The sequence below is a fragment of the Rhinichthys klamathensis genome, unplaced genomic scaffold, assembly GCF_029890125.1.
Source record: "Rhinichthys klamathensis goyatoka isolate OS25496 unplaced genomic scaffold, OSU_Roscu_1.1 h1tg000073l_1, whole genome shotgun sequence".
Lineage (NCBI taxonomy): Eukaryota > Metazoa > Chordata > Actinopteri > Cypriniformes > Leuciscidae > Rhinichthys > Rhinichthys klamathensis.
In genome coordinates this window covers 942,772-966,982 of record NW_026606616.1, presented here as the reverse complement: position 1 = coordinate 966,982, position 24,211 = coordinate 942,772, and the positions used below count along the sequence as shown (strand labels likewise).

Sequence of the window (24,211 nt, the reverse complement as noted above, 5' to 3'; positions counted from 1 at the left end):
TGTAGGTTGAGTGTGATGTTTCCATCCATTTGCATTCAAAATGGCGGCGTTTTGATGTTTAAATGAATAGCAGCTCTCAGGCTGAATGTTAGGAGAATGTTGTGAGACAGATAGTGCGGGGAGGAGGGGCCAGCACTGTCTAAAACCCATCACTCATTGGTTAATGATACTCTCCTCTCATTTAGCCACACCATTCTCTCATTCCCTCATTCTTTTAACCCTTCACAAATCAAACGTGGGGTCATCCACAGTTCACGGCCCCCAGGTGGTCAGGAAAGCGCTACCACGCCCTCGAGGGTCCGTTTGACTGCGTGTGTCTGTGTGTATGTTTTTCCCTAAACTGTTGTCCAGGTGCCGATTTCTCCACAACTTCATCGCCGCTGTTCTGTTTTTTGTCTCACCGCCTGTTTGTCTAGTGTCAGTCTCACGGCGTGTGTGCGCGTGAGGTGTTTTTTGAGCCCGGTGGCAGATTTATTGCCTCGGTGCTGTTATTGTGGTGTAAGAGCTGAAAAGTGTCCGTTCCTGTCACTAAAATATGTCAGAAGTTTTTCCTCTGTCTTTTTAAGGTGTCTGTTGATTGTAATCTACCGGCTGTATAAAGTTCAGGATTGCAGATGAAGATGTTGTGTTGTTTGTAATTGTATTTCAGAAGAATTTAACGTTGTTTAAAAGTTCTACATAAGCTCCGCCCCTTGTGTGTGCTTATTGGATGTTTTGCGTTCAGCCACCAGTAACAGAATACATTTTTTTTTACCGTGTTTAAAACCATTTAATATCCCGATTTCCTGTCAAATCAGCGTTGAAAATGAGAAAATTGTCATCAAATTAATTTTGGCCTTGCAAAAACATTAGTCTGTGCAAACGATTTTTGTGTGGCTCGCCTACGTCCATCCTTGAGCTTTTCCTGCTAACTGTCAACTAACAAAATACAAAATGAAACCTCTCTCCCTCCCTCACTCTCTCTGTCTTCCTTTCCACAGTATCCTCTTTTCTCACACTAAATTTAGGTCACAGCTGTAAAGACAATGAAGCTGATTTGAGTATTTCTCTAGTACTTCCTCTGATGTTTGGTTTTTGTCAACGAAGACTAGAATAGACACATTTCCATTTGATGTTTTTATCATGCGTGTCGTTCTCCAAGTACAGTTCGGTTGTTTCTTAGTAGTAGTACTAGTAGTGATATTGTGTCTGTTTGTTTCCTCTCAGGTAAAGAGAAAACCCAGAGCTGTGGAATTAAAGCCTTTTACCCATAATCCATCTGACCTGGGTTTGTTATTCCCCCACCGCAAACCTTAAATCAATCTACAAATTCAGCTATATGTCCTTGCTCATAAAAGGCTCTCTTTTCGCGTTCAAAAAAAAAAGAGGAGAAAAGAATGGGAGAAGAAAAAACAGCCATGTAGGAAAGCAGGGACCTTATATAAAGGGCATGGTCTGTGTCCATGCCAGAAAAGCTTGATTTCCTTTTGCAGTGCGGCCATACATCAGAGGCCCTCCCAGCTGGACTGTCACACTCTGACAGAATGACATGTGTCATTTATCAAAGGGGCCAGAGCTTGGGAAAACTCATATGACAAAGCCTGGGAGAGTTCATTCCCCCTTATCCACAACACACACACACACACACACACACACATAATCCATCTCTCTTGTTCTTTCACTCTCTCTCACACACAATTCCCTCCCACCTTTTCGCCGCTCGCCTGTTGCCAAAAAATGGGTCTGTAATATTTCTGTCATCTACACACCAACTTGCTGTTCTTTTTCCCCGTTCTCTCTCTTGCTCTCGTTTCAAAGTTTTTACTGTGTACTATTCTTCCCAAAAGCTGTTTTGCTGTAGTTACTCTTCAACCGCATAATTCCTGCGTTAATTACGGAATCATGTGTATTTGAAGTGATTAAACCCGGCGTAATGAAGCTGAAGATCTCAGATATCCTATATTGCGCGAGCGTTGCTCTGCTGGAATCCATTCATCATTTCGAGCAAACTTCATTCTTAAGTCTACTTGCACCAGCTGAGAAGGAGAGAGAGCGGGAAGGAGAGGGGTCAAATATAGTTCACACCGCTGTGTACTACTCTACAGGGCACATTCAACCATCACTCAAAATGTGCTTTCTGTCTCTCACTCTGAGGGGCGGGAATAGATGAATTCCACAGACTCTGAGCTCCAGGTTCCAGTGCTGCGCGGCTGACCTAAGACCCCTTAAACGAGCTCTGAATATGTGGTGTGTAATGATCCTCGCGCTGTAAACATTTAATGACGCAGAGACTGTCATGGGAATTTTCGCATTCCCCACCCAGAGAGAACGTCGAAGGAAAGATCCTGTTTGTGAGTTTGTTTACGAAGTATGAGACTTTGTACAGATCTTTGTTCTGAGCATGAATCTGAATGAGATGCATAACATCCTTATTATTAAATGTAAAGATCCATAAAACAACAAAGTGGAGTAATGGCAGTTGGCAAATAGAGATTATGTAGGTGATGCGAAGTCTACTCTCTCAGGACAAATCTGCTCTGGACAGATGATTCATACTCTGATCAAAAGTTTGTACTTGGGGCTCCAGTCTTCTCCTCTTGAGTGTGAATCTTTTGATACATTGAGCCATGTTGCTTATGTGGGTGATGTGAAGTTGAATCTCTGTACGAAAGATTTGTGCTTTAAAGAAAAGAATTGCACTCATAGTACCAGTCTTCTTTTTCAGGTATGAATCTTCTGCTTTGAGTTGAATCTGGCTCGCTCTCAATAAGAATCTTCTGCTCAGAGCAAACTATTTATATGAATCTTTTCCTCGGAGCACGAATAATTTGCTTAGACAAATAAAAAAAATGTGCTCTGAGCAAAAGATTCATAATCAAAGTACCTTTTTTTTTTTGTTGCTCTTAATGTGAAACTTTTGTTTAGAGTACACATTTTTTGATACTTTAAGCCATGTGGGTGATGTATCTGGCTTGCCCTCAGTATGAATTTTCTGCTCTGAGCAAATGATTCGTGTGTTGAGAGAAAGAATCGTGGTCTGAGCAAAAGATTCATACTCCGATGACCACTGTTCTCTGAGTGTCATTCTTTTGCTTTGAATGTGAATCTTTTACTCGGTGTGCAAATCTTTTACATCATACATTAAGTCATAGTGCAAAAAGGAATATGGCCGATTCCATTCCCTCCTTCCCATCTGTCCAGAGTACGAATCTTCATTCCAAGTTAGTGGAATCTTCATTCCATTCCGAATTAGTTAGAACTAATTAGTTTGTTCAGATACTTTATTCGCAGGTCGTTTGTAAGCTTGTTTCCTCGGGATATGAAAACCATGAATAAAAGATGGAAAAGAACCAGATTAAATGAATAAAAATCTGCATTTGTACGTGGTGCCGTACGACGTCATCTTCCCTTTAGGAGGAATTCTCTCTCTCAGCAGGTTGCTGCTCTTCCTTTCACAAATTCTCTTTTCTCTCTCTCCCCTCCACTTTTCCTCACTTTCCCCTCCCCTCTCTCCCTCGCGGTGGCGGGGCAGGCCTTTTCATTTGTCTTCATAAGCCTAATTTATTTTTGCAGCCAGATGTGAGCTGACAGGCATCAGTCAGTGGGGCCGCTGGTCCCCCCCACCCCCACCCCCACCATTCTCAGGTCAGCAAAGCAGTCACGTCTCTCCGTTTGACTGAGTCCCCCATCAACATTACACAAGATGGATGTGTCTTTAAAGGCCAGATTGATTGTGGATATCGGAGTTATGGCATCATTTATCATGGTGAATATTATTTAGGTGCAGGGGAAGAACAAGAGAGCGGAGATGGGGGGAAGGCGTATTGTTAGAGGGCAATTGGAAGGCTGTGAAAGTTTAATTGTGTGTGTGTGTGAGCGGAAGGAGAGGTCGTTTGTTTCTGGAAGGTTTAGCGAGTTTTGCTATGCTTTCGCTTCTGCCTGGGAATATCATGTTGTGTTGAGGGATGAGCTTTTTGCACTTTTTTCTTTCTCTCTCTCTCTCTTTCTCTGATGTGTTGTTATTGATTGTGTGTGATGTGGGCCTCTGTGTGATTTAGTGCTCCTCTCAGGACCCTCCATACACTCCGCTCTTTTCTCAGCCCACTTTCACGCCCGTCACAGAAGCTTCTGGAAAAAAAGAAAGAGTCTCCAGCTCTTTGTGTGGCTGGGCCCAGGGTCAGAGAAGAGTGTTCGGGACACCAAGCAACAAATTTATCATTTTCCATCCCTCAGCTTCAGTCTCTCAATGTGTCCACGCTGAGGTGAGGTTTATTGTTAGATACAGCAACATGTTTTCCTTGCTGCATTTATCTAGTTATCTTTCATCTCTCGTTAGGAAGGTGGGATATTCTATAGGACATAACTTTCTTATTGTGAAATGTTCACAATATAGAGCAGTTGCAGCAGATAGTGCATGTGCTCTGATGCATTTAGCCATGGTGCTCATGTGGGCAATGTGGGTTCAAATTTCATTCCTAATCGTTGGTTTCAGTCCCATTTCTAGCTGTGGTTTAATTTTTACAAAATTTTAATAAACAAATTAATTTTATTATTATTATTATTATTATTTAGAGTTTATTTATTTGTATTTATTATTTTTAAAAGCGATTTACAGTGCTTTAAAGATAATCATTTTAACAGTATGTTTGTTCCCTGGTAATCAAAGCCAGTAACCTTGTCGTTGCTAGCTCCATGCTCTCTGCCAGTTGAGCTATTATTGGCATTAACTATTTTCCATTTATTTAAAATAATATTTTTGTAGCATTTTGGCACAACAAATACTGTGATGTTACCTCTGGCTCATCTGTTTGTTTTTTTCTTGCTTACCTCACTGATGTCATTGAGCCAACAGTTGCCCCCGAGCAGACCAAGGGCAAATGCAACACCAACAATCTCCTCTTGGAGCAGGCATGAATCGAACAAGCAAGCCAATACGGATGACATCAGACACTTATTTTTTTTAGTCGTTTAGGGAGCAAAGGGTAGACTGTAGAGAGAAGAGCAGAGCCGTCTGTTTTATGGGACGGTATGGAGGATTATTTATGACGCCGGCCCCTTTTTCCCCAGCGTAGAGATGCTCTTTGGAGCGCAACCTGATATCTAGTAGTAACAGTCTGGTCTTCAGAGAGCTGCTAAAGTTTACAGTGAGCTGACCCTCAGGGGCTTCCATCACAGATCATAAAAAAAAAGGAAATCAGGAATAATGTTTTTAATTCTGTACTCGTATAGCATTACAGGATGTTGAAAGGCAATGTTCCAGAGTGTTATTTGTGTGAAGGGGCTCTCCAATGAACATTAACTGCCCATATTTGCCTGTATCCTACAGGGTCTCTGTGGTTTCGCTGTATGTATACGTACGTCCGGGGATGTCCACCGAATGGCTGGTGCCCATATTTGTCTCTCGCATGTGCAGGGTTTCCCGGTCAGGGAAGGGTCAGGCTCTGGGAATGTATGTGTGCGTTAGCTGAGGGGTGGGATGACGGCACTGGCACATTTGATTGATGGGTAATTGTGCAACCAGACTCAGCTAGACTGAACTGGTGAGGTCACGGCCTGAGAGAATAGGTGCTTTTTGTCCTTTTCACTTTTGCTTGTCCCTCTGTGTGACGTCTTGCCATTCTCTTTATTGCTCTATTTAATTTCTTTCGGTCTTTCTTTCTTTCAGCTGACCATCTTCTTTTCCCTCCCTCATTCACTGTTTTTTTTGTCCTGCTTCCCGGATTCAGCCTATAGGTTTTTTTTTAAAACATGAATTATTTTCTGTAGTCACATGTTGATTACGGCCATTCATCAGAAGTGTCCTCTTTCAAGAAACTTTTTCGACAAAGTGCTCTCATCGCAATCACTTTTGTTATGGTTTAGACCTTAATCTATGATCTGCTATCAAACCCTGTTTGTACTTTGCTGCAGTCATATTTTACTCCTCAGAGTTAGGAACCTATCACACTGAGCGATTGCTGGACGCTCTCCTCGCTGCACTCCCAGGTGCTGAACGGACCCTTGCTTCACGGCTGGTTTTCCTCTGATTCACTCCAGATTAGATTACAAACAACCCACCTCTCACCAAACAGCTGCATTTCAGTCACAGATTTGACAGGAAGTCTTTAGCTCATGATAAATAGCACAACACCAACAAACACATGTATCCATTCCTGCTAAATATATATATATTGCTACTTTTATAAATAATAGGGTAACAGGGTTATAAATAATAGGGTAACAGGGTTAGAAACATCACATGTAAGATTCAAATTCTAATTTCTGATACGAGAACCACTTGGCCATGGCTCCAATGTAAAGTTTGTGTTAAGATGCTCATGTTTCTTCAACTGTGATTGGTGTTGACGTCTGAGGCCTTCGAGGGGTAAAGTTGTCTTTTAGAACCAAAGCTCTCGGCGGTCTGACAGGAATGAGGGAGGAAGAGTATGAGGGAAGAGCCGAGAAAGACAGCAGCGTGTTGATGAGGGTCGCACAGCGTTCGTACTGGAGGCTTTACTGTTTTTCATCTTTTCTCTTTCCGAGCAGCCTGATTTATGGTAATTATCCATATTTAGGATCATCTATCAACTGGTAGTTGCTAGGCAATGGGAGCAGCTGCTGTGTGTGTTTGGGCTGGCGAGTTTTCTGTCAGGTACTCGGCTCAGGTGATGGCCTAGTGGAGAGACTGTGCTGGGGGATTTAAAGAGACAAAAAAAAACACAATTCTTTCCTTCATCCTCGTTTTCTTGCTCTCTCTCTCTCTCTCTCTCTCTCTCTCTCTCTCTCTCTCTCTCTCTCTCTCTCTCTCTCTCTCTCTCTCTCTCTCTCTCTCTCTCTCTCTCTCTCTCTCTCTCTCTCTCTCTCTCTCTCTCTCTCTCTCTCTCTCTCTCTCTCTCTCTCTCTCTCTCTCTCCCTCTCTCTCCATTTCCTTCATAGCTCCCTCCGCATGGGGTTCTCTGTCTGTTCTGACATTGTTGTGTCTCTGAACACCAGGGTGGATGGCGTGTTATCTGTTTCTCAGCGAGGGCACGGCGTAGGGGAGGCGCAAAATACAGACTCCGTGTGTTTGGACTCCAAACCTTCAGGTTTAGCTCAGGATTAGTGAAGCTTTTGAACCTGCATGACCGAACGTAAGCGCTTTTTTTTTCAACCGAAAGAGTGGTTTCCCCATAAAGGGCCAGATGGGGACGAGACTGCAGTGCTTAGGATATAATGGCCATTGTCTCACGGCTGGGCTGCTCCTCTATGACAACGGCAAAAGGTGATTTATTGACTGCGCCTGACGGCACGACGGCTCGCCAACCTCTATGACCAAACCTGGATTAGGAAAAAAAGACAGACAAAGCAAGAAATATATAGAAACAGGGAAAAAAAGAAAAGCACTGCAGTGCAGGAACAAGCAGCAGGAGATTGAGGATAAACAAACAATATGAAATATTTGTGTTTATTTTACAGCTGAGGAGATTATTAGAGACAGCTTCATGAAGGTTGGAAAATCACTTATTGAAGTCATTATTGATTGCGATGCACATGCAGGGTTTTTTTTCTCCCCCCCCCCCCTCAGATTTCAGGATCAAGCAGAACTTTTGGAAATCAGGCCTGTTATATTCGTTCTTCTCTCGTCTGACTGCTAGCGTAGCCTTTCACCTTAGTTCATGAATGAAATATATTTACAATAAAACAAAATGTCTGTTTACAAACATTAATTTACCTCAATTTCATTAATTTTCCAAGCCACTCAAATATTTGATATATCTTCCTTAAATTCCACCTGAAACACACGTGTGTATCAGATGCGTGTCGCACGCAAACACTCTATGAACAACGCTAATTACAAGAAGGTAATTATTTGTGGAAGTATTCAGGTGAAGATTGAGGCACCTTCAATTACTCAGCAATCATGAGTGCTGTTTAATTAGCTAACATGCACTCGTTTAGCCTCTCCTTGTTTACTCGGCTCTCCGTAATTTACTGTGTGGAGCTCGCGCAATAACACGCAGCACAGCTGCTTCAGTCAGACTGGAAACATCTTGGGATGATTCTTCACTTAGGGAAACTTTTCTGACCCCTAGGATGAATTTAAAGTGAGGGGAAACGGATATATTAGAGTAGCTTAACTTTTTTTGTTCATCTTTTGTGTTTAATTGCTTCCTCCTTGTTTTTGGGAATTCAAAAATGTAATTTCATTATTTTGGGCATTTTTAGCACTTTATTTAATTGCAATTTTTCAATTTCAACAATGTTCTAACTTCCACAACAATAGGTTTAGTAATACAACCTGGAAGATATAACTGTGCATGTCTGACATGCCATGTCTTATTTCTTGTGAATATGAATGTTTTTTTTTGTTTTTAATCTATGAGTAGCTTTATAAGGTGAAAATATCAAATAGGTTATTATTTGAAAAATTCAATTTTTTGAGAGAGTCAATTTCAAATTCTTTTTGTAGACGTGCTAAATGATTTGGTTTGAATGAATGAAATGGTTTGAAAAAGTTTCAACCTTTTTATCTTGACAAATATCCAGTAATAAAAGATGATTTTTTTTTTGGTAACCAAAGATTTTTTCATTCATTTCCCACATTTTGTTCTTTGCAACAATGGGACCAAAGCACACACACATCACCAAAGTGCTTGACAAAGGAAATAATAAAAAACAGAAAAGATTGGCACACCAAGGCTCCACAAATGTTATAATGGACTTGCATACAGGTAACGTTTCGAGCACACAGGCTCTTCATCAGACTCAGATGAGCCTTGGTGTGCAGAATTTTTTGCATTTTAAAAGTGTATTTTGTTTTATTGACAATTTTTATCCAATAATGCATTTGGATTGCTTTAACTAAAGTGAGGAGCTAATATATATATATATATAAAATTCTTTTCTCTCGTTATATCTTTGGCCTAGCAGGGGTTTTAGTAGCATGTGTGCTACCTACTCTTTCAGGCAGTTTTAATTTTGTTTTATCTCGGGTTAAGGGTCAAGTGTTATATAAACGTAAACTACACATTTCTTTTCTGTTTCGCTTCCTTTTTTTTTCTAAAGGCAGCACAGCTATTCATGTTATATTTAAGTAGCTGAGCGAACGTTAGCTTTGCACTTGCGCTTCCTCTCCTTAAAATAAGTCTGACCTCTGAATACTCTTGCAGGGTGTATTACCTAAGTAAAGTAAATTGCTGTTAATAATTCGTTAATTGAGCCCTTTCATTATTCAGCAAGCATTTTGATATCGCCGTTCAGCAGTCTTTGGGGATGACAGGACGTGAGCGCCTTGTTGTGTTTTGTGCAGCCGTGAGATGTCCATTCACAGGCTGCTCTGAATGAGGACGTAACGCCGGCTAAAGGAGACAGACCCCGTCTCACTCCCCCGGTGCTGCTGTCACCTCTGCTTTGCTCTTCCCTCCCTATTGTTTGAAGCTAATGTAAAACGCACTGTCTATATGACCCATTTTAGCAGCCCATTAGCATAATTTGGCTGTCGCATGGCCACCGAGTTAATGTACTTGCAAATGACAGGGAAAGTGTGTTATACGACCTTAGGGTTTTTAAAAATTAAATGACAAAGTAGGCCGCACTTTGCATAAGTATGGACTTGACATTGGAGCGCGTGTGCGCGTCTGTGTGTGTTAGCGCGTGAGTGGTGATATAGTGTGTCAGTGCAAGGTGAGGTGAAAGCATTTACACAGTAGTATTTTAGTTTGTTCATTTACTTAACAAAACCGATTTTTTTAAATTGAAAGGGATACAGAAAGCATTAGTAAAATTAGATTTTTATCATTTTTAATAGTCCATGGGCTTATGAACAACTTATGAGTTTTTATTGTTCAATATATTCTTTTTTGAATATACTTCATGCTCAAGTATTCTAAAATATTGAAATTCCAAGCTTTAAATGTGTCTTATAGATCTAAATAACTGTAAAAAAAAATCTAATAGAATTTTTTTTTCATTATCTGGGAATTTAATGTAATCTGAAGTAATGACATATATATCAGTCATTAAAATCATAGTTGTCATCAGTGCACAGTTATCTGATTATTTAATGTAATTCTCAATATTTTTAATAGAGCGGTCTGTTGCCCTACTTGTATACCTCCATCCATACTCGTCTAGAAGCATCTAAAGCAAAAAGATGAATTTGGAGCGCAGAATGGAATGCCACACCAGTTCTTCAGGGGCCTGAAGCTATTCCGCCATATGGTGGCCTATTCCACACGGAGGATGGTGGGAGGGGGCTGGGCCAGCCTTTTACAAGAGATGCTTAAAGAGGCAAAGCAGATATTAATTCAGAGAGCCTACTCTAGAGTGTCCGCAGGAGCACAAATCACTGTCAGCGGATACGGAGAGGTGGGCAGGGTCCGTGTAAAACGCCCGTCTGCACTTCAAAGCCTTCTTTTGTTTAGTCTGTAATAAAGTTAGATGTGTCTCGCTGAGAAAAGGGCCAAAAAAAGCCCGGAGACAGAGCACAAAGGAAGTCCTCAAAGAGGACGATTGTGTGTAAGATGGTGAAAAATGTGAAGGCTTTTCTCCTCTCGTAGGTTCACATTGGGCTAGAGGGAGAGAGAGGGAGGGTGGGGGTCAGATCTACAAGCCAAAGCCCCCTCAGAAACCTGTCCATCTCCACAGTGCCCTTATTACTTTGAACAGCAGCCATCAATCAACGTGTGTCCACAGAATAGAAACAACGATCATTATTCACAGTTCTGAATAAACGGAATGAAGAAAGTGAATGCAAAAAGGGTTTACAGGCAGGGTCCGAAATGAACAACTGCCAAGCGATGAATGGGAGTAAGAATTGGCATTGAAGATGAATTAAAACAAAGTTACTTACATGGAACGGCACCATAATACATGGTCTAAATTGAATTGTAAAAATGATAGTCTGACCTTCACTGAAGAAGTGATGTGAGTGATTCAACTCCCTAAATAATGAAAACATCTGTCGTGACCCCTGACCTTTACCTCAGTTAATAATTTTACTATTAGAAGTCTTAAGATGCCTAAAATGTTTTACTCTGTTGAATAATTTCTGCATTATGCCACCAAATGATAATATTAGAAACCTGTATGAGGATGTAAGTTACATAATGACCTGCATAGTTTGTCACTAATGTGCAATCATTTCTGCATTATGCCACCGAAGGAATATATTACAAATGTATGAGGATGCAGGTATGTATTGACCTGTGTAGATATGTAAGAGAAAACACTAAAACCTTTTGTGGTAAATATATGCCGTTTCATCACTGGTAAGAAATGTATTTTATTTATCTCAGTTTACTTTTCTATTTCTTTTTCTTTTTTTCAATTTACATCGCAATAACGAAATGTTCATTTTGGACTCTTTTAACTTGTCTGAGAAACCACAAATCGCTACAAAGCATATTGTCTACTGTTTACTTTGGTACTTTTTTTTTTTTTTTTCACCCAGTAGTTGTGATATGTTGTAACACACACACTTTGCATTAATTTCTAGAAACGGTGCAGTTTCCATTGCCAGTTCCACAGACAGCCCTGCCAGATTGCAGCAGGCCATAAGTGGACTGGGGCAGACAGCATCATGCTACCGAAGCCTTGTTTTAACTGCCCTGGAAAAGGGAGAGGGAAAGAGAGAGAGATTGCTGCATTCTCACTGACATGCAGAGCATTACCATAATTGGCTTTTCTACATGATAGGACAGAGGAAATAATAATGTCATTTTATTTACAGCCTTCAGTGTCCTGCCCCCCTCCCCCTCCTCCTTTTCTCTTTCTCTCTCCATCTCTCTCCCTGTCTGCCTTCAGCGTGCTGCGTAGGTCAAAAGACATGGTTTGATCAGCCCTGTCCAAAGGCATCAAAGTTGAGTGGCATGTAATGGAGACCCAGTGACAAACCACATCGGCCAGCCAAATAAGACTTGCCAGTTTTCCCATTAAAATGTCGGGTAAACGGCGCGGCTTTCCTCTGCACACTCCAAAACCACTCTGACCGGCTAAATCAGCCGACTGAGGGAAGGCAGAATTGGACATTAGTAGTGCAAATGACTGTAGTGATTGCCCCCTCTCCTCCTCGATAAAATAAATAAATAAGGAGGAGGAGGCGGGGGAGAGAAGGAGGCAACGGTGGGCCGCACAGTGACAGTCGAGGAAGGAGAGGCCATCGGCATCTGCGCTCTGTCTGCGAGCATTCTCGTTCCCCTCTTCAAGTTTGAACACTTAGGCCTGACACTTCTCAAGTGCACCAGCCAGCCCAATCAGACAGACCTGGTTTTGTCAAGCGGACTGCTTGGAAGCGGCAGAAAGGATGGGTTTTTGAAGAACAGCAGATGTTTTTGGCCGCCAAAATCACTCTGTTCCAAAACGTTGCAAGCTGCCTCCATAGCCAATGTTTTAAGGCAACATAAGTACTTTACTCTATACAGATTTTAAAAGCAGCTTTACAGTAATAAACAGGAAAATAACAGTAATGCAAAAGTCATCAAATATAAGACATTCAAATTCTGCTGTAAAGCAGCTCTAAAAAGAATAAATGCAATTTTTCAGCTCAAATCAGTTCAGTTCAATAACGGTGTAAAGTTCATCAATTATGAAAAAAGATCAATTGAACTATAATCAGCTCAACAGAAGTAAATAGTGGGTTCAGTGTCGATTCAATTCAATAACCGTGTATGTTGCAAAATTCGTCAAATACGAAGCCAAGTTGATTCAGCTATGAAGCAGCTTTGTAAAAGTTTGATCATCCAGCTCAATTCAGTTCAAGTGTGGTTCTCAGAAATAGAAATCGAGAAAAAAAAAACATCCAGGCTCAGTCTGGGGGCCAGTTGTCATTTAGTGGTTAGCATTGTGCTCTGGGGCGCATCTGGGAAATGTGGGTTCGAATGTAGTCTGTCTCACTTCCTGTTATTTTAACTCTAAAGAAATAATGAATAGAGGTGTAATGTGCATTTTCAGAGTTTCGCTTGTAGAAACGATTCAATCTTGTCGACAGTCACGGCTTGCTAATTCTCTGCTGTTTGTTGGGCAACTGTATGTGAATCTTAACGCTCGAGTGCTCGTATGTGGGTGGTGTTTCTAAGAGCTGGCACTGGCTGTGTTTGTATGTGTGGTGTCATGGGTGTCTATAGCAAGAAGGTTCACTCTGCGGCTGATCTTTGTTGGCTGAGACGGTGAGCTCTGCTCGTGTGAGTATGTGTGTGTATGCCCTGCTCATGTCCCGTTGCTGTGTCACCTGTCTAAAATCAGTGAGATCTCAGCAGCCACAGTGACAGCTCCACTCTGGACACAGATGGCCACGCTCTCCTGCACAACACACATACACACACCTCACATATCGCACACCTCATACATGCACACAAGCACAAGGCCCTGGTGCTCTGGCTGATCGTTTTAGATGTTGGTGGGCACTCAAGAACATACACACCTTTGTTCTTGAGTCTCCATTTTGGTATGTTGTGTTTGAAAGAACATACGCAAGCACATGGGCGGACGTAAGGCCGATCTTAAAACTGTTTGGGGTGGGAAGGGTGCACATTCTACATTTGTATCAGCCTGCTTGGCTCATGAATATTAATTAGATGGAATCATTCTTGTCATAGTTTTAAATGATTTGCTAAAACAGAGCTGGTGTCTCAACTTGCGTTTTTTTTATTTTATTGTATTCAATAGACTGTGTGTGTGTAAGGAATATCTATGTATGTATGTGTATATATATATATATATACACCTTTTTTTGTGTGTGTATGTGTGTGTGTGTGCGCGCGTGTAAATGTGTGTGTGTAAATATGTAATATAATATGTAAATGTAAATAGACACGTACATTTTATAATTTATATCTAAATAATTGTAAATGAATTGTGTATGTTTTTATATACATGTATCTATATGTGTGTGTATGTAAGTGCATGCATGCATGTGTATAAGATTTTAAACCTCATAGAAAACAAAATGGCAAGAGTTTCAAGCCTTGTTTTGTATGGTATCCGTGGAAAGTGCCTGCTTCACTCAGTAAATCAAACTCTTTCTCGTTCTCCTCCGCATCAAAAGCATCTTCTTTTTATAGAAACTATTGATTCGCTTAATTGTGTGTATTCTTAACAACTTATCTGTGTCGTTTTCTCCCGACAGTACAATGCAGGCTTATTTTTGACTGACAAACACAACAAGCCCCTCCCCCCCTCCTCTCCTCTTAATCCCTCTCTTATTGTTCGGCGTGATGTTTAAAAGCAGGCCCCCGATAAGAGATGTCAGCAGTCAAACTTCTGATTGGGTTATTAAGTGTGAGCTGTCGTTGCCGTCGTCTGGCGGGTTCCTTTTTTTTTTGACGCAGATGGCAAAAAATTGCCAAGTCGTGTTTGACGGCTTGATGCGAGGACAGTGACATGCCAACGCGCATGCCTGTCAGATGCCACGCGGTGTCAGGGGCTGAGAAGACGCGCTCGATTTAGTGTCAGGTTCTGCCCATCTCTTTGCGAAAAAAGCCCTCTCGTTCTGGCTTTCTTCTTCGCCCCCCCGTCTCACTTTTCTCTCTTTCTTTCTCTCTCTCTCTCTCTCTGCCCCTCTATCACTCTCTCTGTAATTACAGCAAAGATGAAAAACTTCTCTCTTTGTTTTAACGTGATAAGCTGTCTTAAATGCTGCAGTGACTTGAGGGAATTATCAGGGCTTCAATCCACTGAACCGTGTTGCGGCGTGAACATTTCTTTTTAAAGCGATATTTGGATAAGTGATTTATTTGACAGTTCGTAATGTTTATTTCACCAAATCCCTTTCGCTTTACGCCGCCTACTTGATTTCTCCGAGGAATTGACGGATTGAAATCCGTCGGAGAGCTTGAGGTGGAATCAGTGATTCCTCTGGATCAGAAGGCGTCGTTTAAGAATATCCCAGTAACGGAACACCACATACACCACGTTCCCAGCTGTTCACGCCCCTACAGCTTCCTCCACACAGCTGTAAATGGCACCTTACAAACATCAGGTACGGAGTCCGTTCTGATTACGTGTGCTCAGCTGCACGCCGTTTGAAGCTGACAGCGCATCTGCTTCAACCACCGAGACGGATCTTGGCATCTCGGACAGACATCTCCTGGTGGCTCGCTGAGATAAAGGAACAACTCTTCAAGCGCTGCCTGTCTCTTTTTCTTCTCTTTACTCCCATCTCCTCTACTGCTCCCCTCTTTTCCTGCTCTGTCTCTTCCCATTGCCTTCACAGTTGTGCGGGCTGTTGTTGTGGCTTTTCTTCTCGTGTTGTGTTCAAAATGGCTGATAGTAACAATACCACTCACAAAGTGAACAGGAGGCTTTTTTGTAGCTGGACATGCTGTGAAGATGCATGCGTGCACACACACACACACACACACACAAGCACGCTCGAAAGAGGTACTTTCATGTGTTTCGATGACGGAGAGCTCATTTTGTTTATCTCCCACTGCAGATCGAAACAGCTGATGAAACAGGAATTTAATCCTACCGCTCCTCATTAAGCACTTGGTCTCATGGACCTTTATTCTCTTTTCATTAAGCGAATTAAACGAGTAGCATTCTCTCTCTCCCTCTCTCGCTCTTTTTGTCTTGCAGCTGTGGGTGCCGACAGTGGGCTATCACTCCGTTTTTTTCTGTCATAGCTCTGTCGGCACACAATAGAGTGAAGGAGCTTTTTGTGGCTGAAACATGAAACCTTACATTTGTGAACATTATTGTTCTGTTCCTTTCCCCTAATGTAATACATCTGACAGTACATCTTATTACCACACATTTAGCTGAGGAAAATAAGCATTTTCTAGTGTGTGGCGTAGGCAACAATTTTCAGTATCCTCTTTTTACCTTTAGAAATAAATGTGCACTTAGCAGTAATACGCAGAGCAAAAATAGCTGTGTTTTCACAAATAAGCATGAATGTGTATTTCTGAAACATGCACTCGTGGGCCGTTGCTGTTTTCACTAAAAATCAATGCATTAACTGGTTCTTATCAATCCCTTTTGGTCAAAATATCGACAAGGGAGGAAGACATCGATGCCAATGTTTTGAGTCCAGGGTGGCCAATAAAGTACAAATAAACATATAAACATGAAATCCAAAATGACACTATTTACTTTTCCTAAAATGATAGTTCACCCAAAAATTACAAGTCTTTCATAATTTACTCAACCTCATGTTGTTTCAAACCTATGTGACTTACACGCAAAAGAAAATATTTTGAAGAATAATTCAACTGTTGTTGTCCAAATAATGAAAGCCAGTGGGCTCCAAAACAAAGCTGGACCAATTTGACTTTCATTGCATTTTAATTCAAAATCATCTTTTGCGTTCTGTAACAAAGTCATAAAGATTTGGAGCAACATGTAGATACTTTTAAAGAATTTTCACTTTTGGATGAACTATCTCTTAAATGCACATTTCAAACAGTTATTTAGGCATTATTTTTTGCTTCATTACCTAGAACATAAATTGGACTCAAGATTGCTCTAATTAAAGACTTATTTTTAATATTTAACATTTGCAAACAAAAAATCTTGACAAATTTTAAACTAACACAAAAACAAATCCTGCTAATCACCCAAGCAGATATGGTTATCAGTCAATGCTAAAATATTCCTTAAATATAATATGTTTATCACTAGAAGGAAGGTGCACTAAAGATGGTTATGTATCCTCTTGTCTTTCATTTCACTCTCTCTTTTCCCCTCTGGCTGCATACACTCTTGACTCCCTGAGAGTTAGTACAGCATGGACCATGACAACATGACATGCCATTTCCACTTGCATTTTAGCATGACTCGCTGCGAGAACTTCCATTGCCTCTGCCAACAGCATTGAGGCAAGCTGCACCCCGCGCTGCATCCCTGGCAATAACTTAGACGCAATCTCACACTCAGAGGAGTCTAGCTTGGCTAGTGCATTAGAGAACTGGATCAATGTCACACACAGTCTGTGCCCTCTAACTAAAGGGGAAAGGAGGACAAGAAAGAGATAGAGAGAGTAGTCTATATGGGGTTAATATTTAAGAATAAAATATTTTTAAACAAAGGGGTAATTTTGTAGTATTGGTTGTAAATGGATGCGTCTTTTTTACATTTTGAAATTATATATTTTGCTTTCATTACAATATTCATAATAGTATACAGTTTTTAATTCCATGCATAAATCCATGATGTTACCATGTTTCTTTTCAGTATGTTATTCTGTTTTAAAGATTACTTTTTTTTTCTAGATACCTAATTTTTTCTTTAGAGGACTCTCCTCTGCCCTCTTTACCCTTGCTGAGCTGTTACACAGGATAGCTTTGTTAGTCTCAGCAGTGAAGGGGGCTATCTATCATAGTCAAGATATGGATGTTTGCCACTTTATAATTGCAAACCTGCGTCCTCTGCCAGGACTATTGACAAAAAAATCTCTTTAGGATCATCATGTAGGCATGCACACACACGCACACATGCAATGATACATTTTCCCACACCTATTTCATTTGAAGCAACACAAATCTAAATGTGAATTTACTTGTTCAACAATCCATGTTAAAGATGCACATTTTTGGAGCTCTTGACTCATCAGCTCTTCCCCCCACCCCCTCTGTTTTGTTTTCTCAGCCTATGTGCCGGACGACGAGCTTAAGGCAGCTAAGATCGATGAGGAGCACCTGCAGGACGACGGGCTCTCCTTAGATGGTCAGGACGCAGAGTACCTGTGCAATGAAGAAGATGACGGGCGTGATCAGCTAAGCTACCAGAATTCTCCACTCAGCAATGGCACCAACCCAGATGCCGGGTACGCCTCGCCCCTCAGCGACACCAGCGATCACCTGGCTGACTTCAAAAGCACCTCCTCCAAAGAGGGCCAGGATAAAGAGGAGGTTGAAGACTTGGAGACAGATGCCGGACTATCATTGCAGGACAGTCTGGCGCAGATGAAAGCCGTCTATGCAAACCTGATTTCAGATGCTTCCTGGTCGAGTATTACAAAGGACATTATGAAAAGCAAGCAGGTTAGTGCTAGTAGCACTAACAGTACTCCAAGCAGCCACAAGGGGCACAACAGCATTGTGAACAGCCATGCAAGTAATATTACAAGCAGCGGAGCTAGCAGCAGCAGCAATGCTAGTGCTAGCACAAAGACAAATGTGACGCCAAGCAACAATTCTACAAAAGCCACCACATTAAACAATGCCAACAATGGAAACATCAATGGTGCTAACAGTGGGGGTGTTGCATATGACTGGCATCAAGCAGCACTTGCTAAAACCTTACAGCATACACCCTACCACCTCATGCCTGAACCAAGTCTCTTCAGCACAGTGCAGCTGTACCGGCAAAACAATAAGCTGTACGGACCTGTGTTTACGGGTGCCAGCAAGTTCAGATGCAAGGACTGTAGTGCAGCCTACGACACGCTTGTAGGTCTCACAGTGCACATGAACGAAACAGGTCATTACCGTGATGATAACAAGGACAAAGAGGAGGACAGGGGCAAGAAATGGTCCAAGCCACGGAAGCGATCCTTAATGGAGATGGAGGGCAAAGAAGATGCTCAGAAAGTTCTGAAATGCATGTATTGTGGCCACTCGTTTGAATCCCTACAGGACTTGAGTGTCCACATGATCAAAACTAAACATTACCAGAAAGTGCCTCTCAAAGAACCAATGCCAGCTCTTGCCTCAAAGCTGGTCCACTCCACCAAAAAGAGAGCGTTTCAAGACCTGTTGTCTCCTTGCTCACCTGAGTCAATCTCCAGCACCCCTGGCATTCCATTGGCAGAGACTGCGCCCACCAAAGATCAGAAGATTTCCAACCCATATGTCACAGCTAATAACCGTTATGGCTACCAAAATGGTGCAAGTTATACCTGGCAGTTTGAGGCCCGAAAAGCTCAAATTCTTAAGTGTATGGAGTGCGGGAGTTCCCATGACACCTTGCAACAGTTGACTGCCCATATGATGGTGACCGGACATTTTCTCAAAGTCACAAACTCCGCCTCTAAAAAAGGAAAACAATTGGTCTTTGACCCTGTGGTGGAAGAGAAAATCCAATCCATTCCTCTTCCACCCACAACAACACGTCTACCAGCTCCCACTATCAAGTCTCAACCTGATTCACCAATACACCCATCCACCATGGATGAAAGAAAGGAGCTGGAAGAGGACAAATGGGAGGAACCTGAGGAGAAAAAAATCAAGCAAGAGAAAGAGGATCCTGTTGAGAAGGTGGAAAAAAACGAAAAACACAGCCATTACAAATATCTAAGAGAAGAGGATCTTGAAGAGTCTCCTAAAGGTGGACTAGATATTCTCAAGTCATTAGAAAATACAGTCTCCAGTGCAATCAGTAAGGCTCAGACCGGTACGCCCACTTGGGGTGGATATCCCAGCATTCATGCCGCTTACCAGCTCCAAGGGTCTTTGAAATCATCTATACCTGCTGTCCAGAGTGTCCAGATTCAACCAACATTCAACGCCAGCAGCTTGAAATCTTTGACCTCTGACTCCAGCACTCTAATCCATTCTCCAAGCAGCCCATCACCACCTCCAAACCATAAAAGCAATGTCCTAGCAATGGAAGAGTTAGTGGAGAAAGTAACAGGAAAAATCCCTTCAAAAAAAGACCGTGATGAAAAATCAATTGAACGTGTTTCCAAACATCTCACTGCTGAATTACCCTCTCCGGTCCTCAAAGACCGAAAGGACCTGCCAAGATCAGGTGACCTTAACAAGCCAACAAAGAATGGAATGGTAGATAAAGACCTAGACCACGTTCTGGTTCGGGAAGGAGAATACAAGGAAAGCCATGCAGATAATCTTGTAAAGAACGGAACGGATGTCCTCAAAACACAAGTCAGCAATGGTTGCGATAATTTAGGAATCATCACTGACCACTCACCAGAACAGCCTTTAGTCAACCCTCTCAGTGCATTGCAGTCTATCATGAACACTCATTTGGGTAAGGCCTCCAAAACAGTCAGTCCACTCCTGGACCCACTAGCAATGCTGTACAAGATCAGCAACAACATGATGGAAAAGCCCATGTACAATCCAGCTCAGGTCAAGCAAGTCGAGTCCATCAACAGATATTATGACAATAATGATGATCAACCCATGGACTTGACGAAGTCCAAAAGTGGCAATGGGACCACAAACAATTGTTCATCCACTGTTATCAGCAACAGCAGCATCACAAACAGCACCCGACCCATCTTGTCAACGTTGACTGAATCAGTCTCATCTCCTCTCCGGGAAAATGCTCTAATGGACATCTCTGACATGGTGAAGAACCTCACGGGTCGCCTGACGCCAAAGTCGTCAACCCCTTCCTCTATATCCGAAAAGTCAGATGCAGATGGCTGTGCTTTTGAGGATGGGCTGGAGGATCTTTCACCCATTCAGAAGAGAAAAGGCAGGCAATCAAACTGGAACCCTCAACATCTGTTGATTCTTCAGGCTCAGTTTGCGTCCAGCCTTCGAGAAACCCCTGATGGAAAATACATCATTACAGACCTAGGTCCTCAGGAGCGTGTACATATTTGTAAGTTTACAGGTCTCTCCATGACCACCATCTCCCACTGGTTGGCAAACGTCAAGTACCAACTCAGGCGGACAGGTGGAACCAAGTTTCTGAAGAACATAGACTCGGGCCAGCCACTGTTCCTGTGTAGTGACTGTGCCTCCCAGTTCAGAACTCCCTCCGCATACATTAACCACTTAGAGTCCCACTTGGGCTTTAGCTTGAAAGACCTCTCAAAATTATCAATAGACCTCATAAGAGACCAGCAAGCAGTCACAAAAATGATCACAGACAAGACATTCAGTGCCCTTGGCTTAACTGAGGAGGACTCTAATTCCATATTTCAGTGCAAACTGTGCAATAGGACTTTTGTCAGCAAGCACGCAGTGAAACTGCACCTCAGCAAAACGCATGGAAAGTCACCGGAGGACCATCTGATCTTTGTTACTGAGCTGGAAAAGTTAGAAAAAGCCTAAGGAAAGCAGGCTGGTGGCAGTGAAGTGACTGGATTGAGAATCATTGCACTACATCACTGTACTGCACTGCGCCTGAACTGAGCCTTCAAAATCAGTCCAAATTATGTCGTGAAACTGCCTGATTGGACCATTATCTATTTTGTTTTGTTTTTTCCCTCGTTTTTCAGTCTCTTGATTTCTATCTCTTGCTTTGTACTGTATTTATCTGATATGTGTCGGTTATGTGCATGTTTTTTTTACTTTATTTTCTCTCTGAGTGACTTCATATTCAAACAGAATTTACAATTTGTACTCTGTTGAATTGGGAATGAAACGAACATGGTATCCATGGGCATGGTCTAAAACAAAATGGCAAAAGAACTTCTGAATAGAATGAGTTGCGTTGTACACTTACTATACATCAAAAAAGACTGACTTCATTAAAGCACTCTGTGGTGTTGAATGTTATGAGAATATGTATAAAATGAGACAGAGCTATTTTGTTAATTTGAGCTCAGATTTTCAGATATTGGCTTGACATAAATCAAACTGCAACCCTTTGAAGTGAAAACAATGAATTGTAGATTTTGTTGAGTCTTCTAAACCTTGAAGGATATTGAAGATTTTGACAGGCTGCCTATGATTATAAACTTTGGTTTTTCAAAGGCATTTCTTTGTTTTTAATAATTTTTTTTTTTTTTTTGTTAAGTATCATTTTATACAGTAGCAATTTGAAACGTATGCTTTGGTACCACTATTTCTCTTTCTATGGTTTCGCTTTGGTTTCAACCTGTAAAGACTTCATTGAAATCTTATATACAGCACATATATTTAAATGATCAGCGAAGATGTGTAAATTTCCATCATCATATCTTGCCAATTGCCGCAGCTCAACATTGTTTGTATGGTGTGCATTCTTTTATATTGTCATTTTATATATAGTAAACAAAAAGGAAATAATATGTACAGAGATGTATATGCAGTATATGTGCTGTAGAACCACGATTCATCCTTTAGTTGAACTAAGTTCTCTGATGTGGTAAATATGAATTGACTGAAGGAGTTGCATCGCTGTTGATGCATGGTGTATAAGAGGGAACCAAGCAATGCAAAACATGAAATACAGTACATTTCAATGTTTTATCATGCCATTGTGAAAAGTCCCATCAATTCCCTTAATTAAAAAAGAAAAAAAAATGTTTTTGTCCCTTAATTGTAAAATAAAAACTGAAGCATTTCTTGATTAATGTTGTTCTCCATTTGGTCATTCATGTGTTTTTCTCTTTCCTACAATCAGCAATTAACTTGAAATGAAGTCCACTTTTTTTTTTTTAGCTTTGAAATATTCTGAAGTTCATTGTCCGTGTTTGCTTTTGTTATTCTTTGAATGCAGCACCTTTTCTGTGCTGTATGTAAATGAGAGATGTTTCCAGACACAAAACCTGCCAGTAAACAGGAAACTCGAGCCAAAATGGGCAAAGAACTTGTGGATTTAACGCTTTTCCCATAAAGCCTGTATATCTGGCTTCTCAGGACCGATTCTGTAGCATTGATCCAGCTCTTCCTCTGTTTTTTTTTCCCCCCCAGAGGATCTTAGTGCAGTCCCTGTACATATTCTATGTAAATTACAGCAATCATGACAACTGCGACATTGTGAGTACCTGCAGAGCGGAGTGAAACATCGGCAGATAGACACAGTTTAAGCAGATTTGCATTTTTTTTTCCTGTTCACACAAGCACTCTCCAAGCATTTCACGGGGTTTTCAGACTTAGAAATAAATGCCCAATTTCTAGTGGGAATCAAAGATTTACTCTTTTCAGCTCAATTACTGAGTGATTATACGTGTGGACACAGGGGGCTTGAGGGGAAACGAAACAAGAAGGGGAAAGGACTGAAATATGCAGTGTTTGCACAATAATCTCAATCTCCATTTGAAGCCGCTTTGGGGAGTTGCAGTATCAAACCCCTTGTTAGTTGCCCTATTTGAGAGTATCCTCTCACTCAAATTGGCATGTTTTGATTTCCCAGTAGTCCCATACTGAATATTCTGAGCCTCCATCTGTAGTTTTGCTTTCCTCAATTACTGTAATTCGTTTTCATTTTTATTCGGAATGCAGCATATCTGTGCAAACTATCAGAAATATTAAGCCATATAAATCCAAGAGTATCCTACTACTTTTGTATAAATAGTCAAATTTGTCATCCAGAGAATTATTTTTATACATTAAGGGAGCAGGTTTAGGCATTGAGTATGTTCTGGAGTAGATTTAAAAGTATTAATTTATTCAAGTCATGGTTTTGGCATAACTTTTCCACATCTTGAAATATCCTCAATATAATAGTCTGAAAGCATTATTGTTATTGAAATCAAACCTTTTGAGTATGGAGCAGATTTAAGTGTATTATAAAATTAAGCCTTCCATTTCCTTCCACATCTGGGGTCCCGACGCACATGAAGATAAAGGGGTTGTGCCAGGTCTCTCTCAAAGAATTGACTTGCTACCTATGCGCAGATTTCACATGTTACGAGAAACAAAATGTTTCACAGCGTACATTTGTGTCTTAAAGCTCCAGTTGAATGAAAGTGCAAACACAAAGGTGAGACAATGTTGGAGACATAAGGTTTTGATTGGCCTGCAACTTTGTGTGCAAGAAGTGGCAAAAACATTTTTCATGTTTTTTTTCTGTTTGTACATGTCGCTGGAAAGTACTTTCTTTCTATGAATCATGATAGCAGAACATTTCTGTTTGTGAAAGAATGCTTTTAGAATTAAATTATTGAGTCCATTGACAAAGGTGATTATTGATTAATAAACAAAAATGATTGAATAATCAAACAAATATGTTGTTTTTAGATGTCAAAACAGATCATCCACTTTCATCTTTGCACATGTCAAACATCAGTGTCATCACTGATGCAACTCATCACTGAATTCATCAGCTTAACCTTGTCTCATGTTTTGTTATTTCACTTCAAACAAACAGGAAATAAATAATCTCGGTCTGTTTCTTTCTCACAGACAGACGGTGAAGCATAAATATGATGCCACACAAAAGAATTCATTGATAGTGGGACTATGATGAATTTTAACTGGTTACAATTTGTCGTTTTCAAAAGGCAAAGCGGCGAGACATCAAGGTAATTTAAACGTTCCCTATCAAAATTGCGCACTTTCTCCTGAAAGGAATAAGATTGAAAATAATGAAATCTGGAAAATGACACATTGTGGTCTGTGAATGACAGTATTTTTGAATATAAAATGGAAAAAGAAAACTTTCAACCAAGCCAACATTCATCCAAATGGACTGTTTGTTTGGCCAAAAACAT

General features: G+C 41.0%; 1 protein-coding gene across 2 annotated transcripts in view; it reads left to right on the top strand.

Moving 5' to 3' along the window:
• The window catches only part of tshz1 (teashirt zinc finger homeobox 1), a 36,846-nt gene extending 14,721 nt beyond the window's left edge, over positions 1 to 22,125 (top strand). For both annotated transcript variants that reach the window (XM_056250714.1, XM_056250713.1), the window contains one exon: positions 17,524 to 22,125. In XM_056250714.1, the coding sequence (XP_056106689.1) occupies positions 17,524 to 20,903 (3,380 nt within the window). In that variant the 3' untranslated portion in view covers positions 20,904 to 22,125. The remainder of the gene's footprint in view (positions 1 to 17,523) is intronic.
• Positions 22,126 to 24,211: the final 2,086 nt, after the last annotated feature.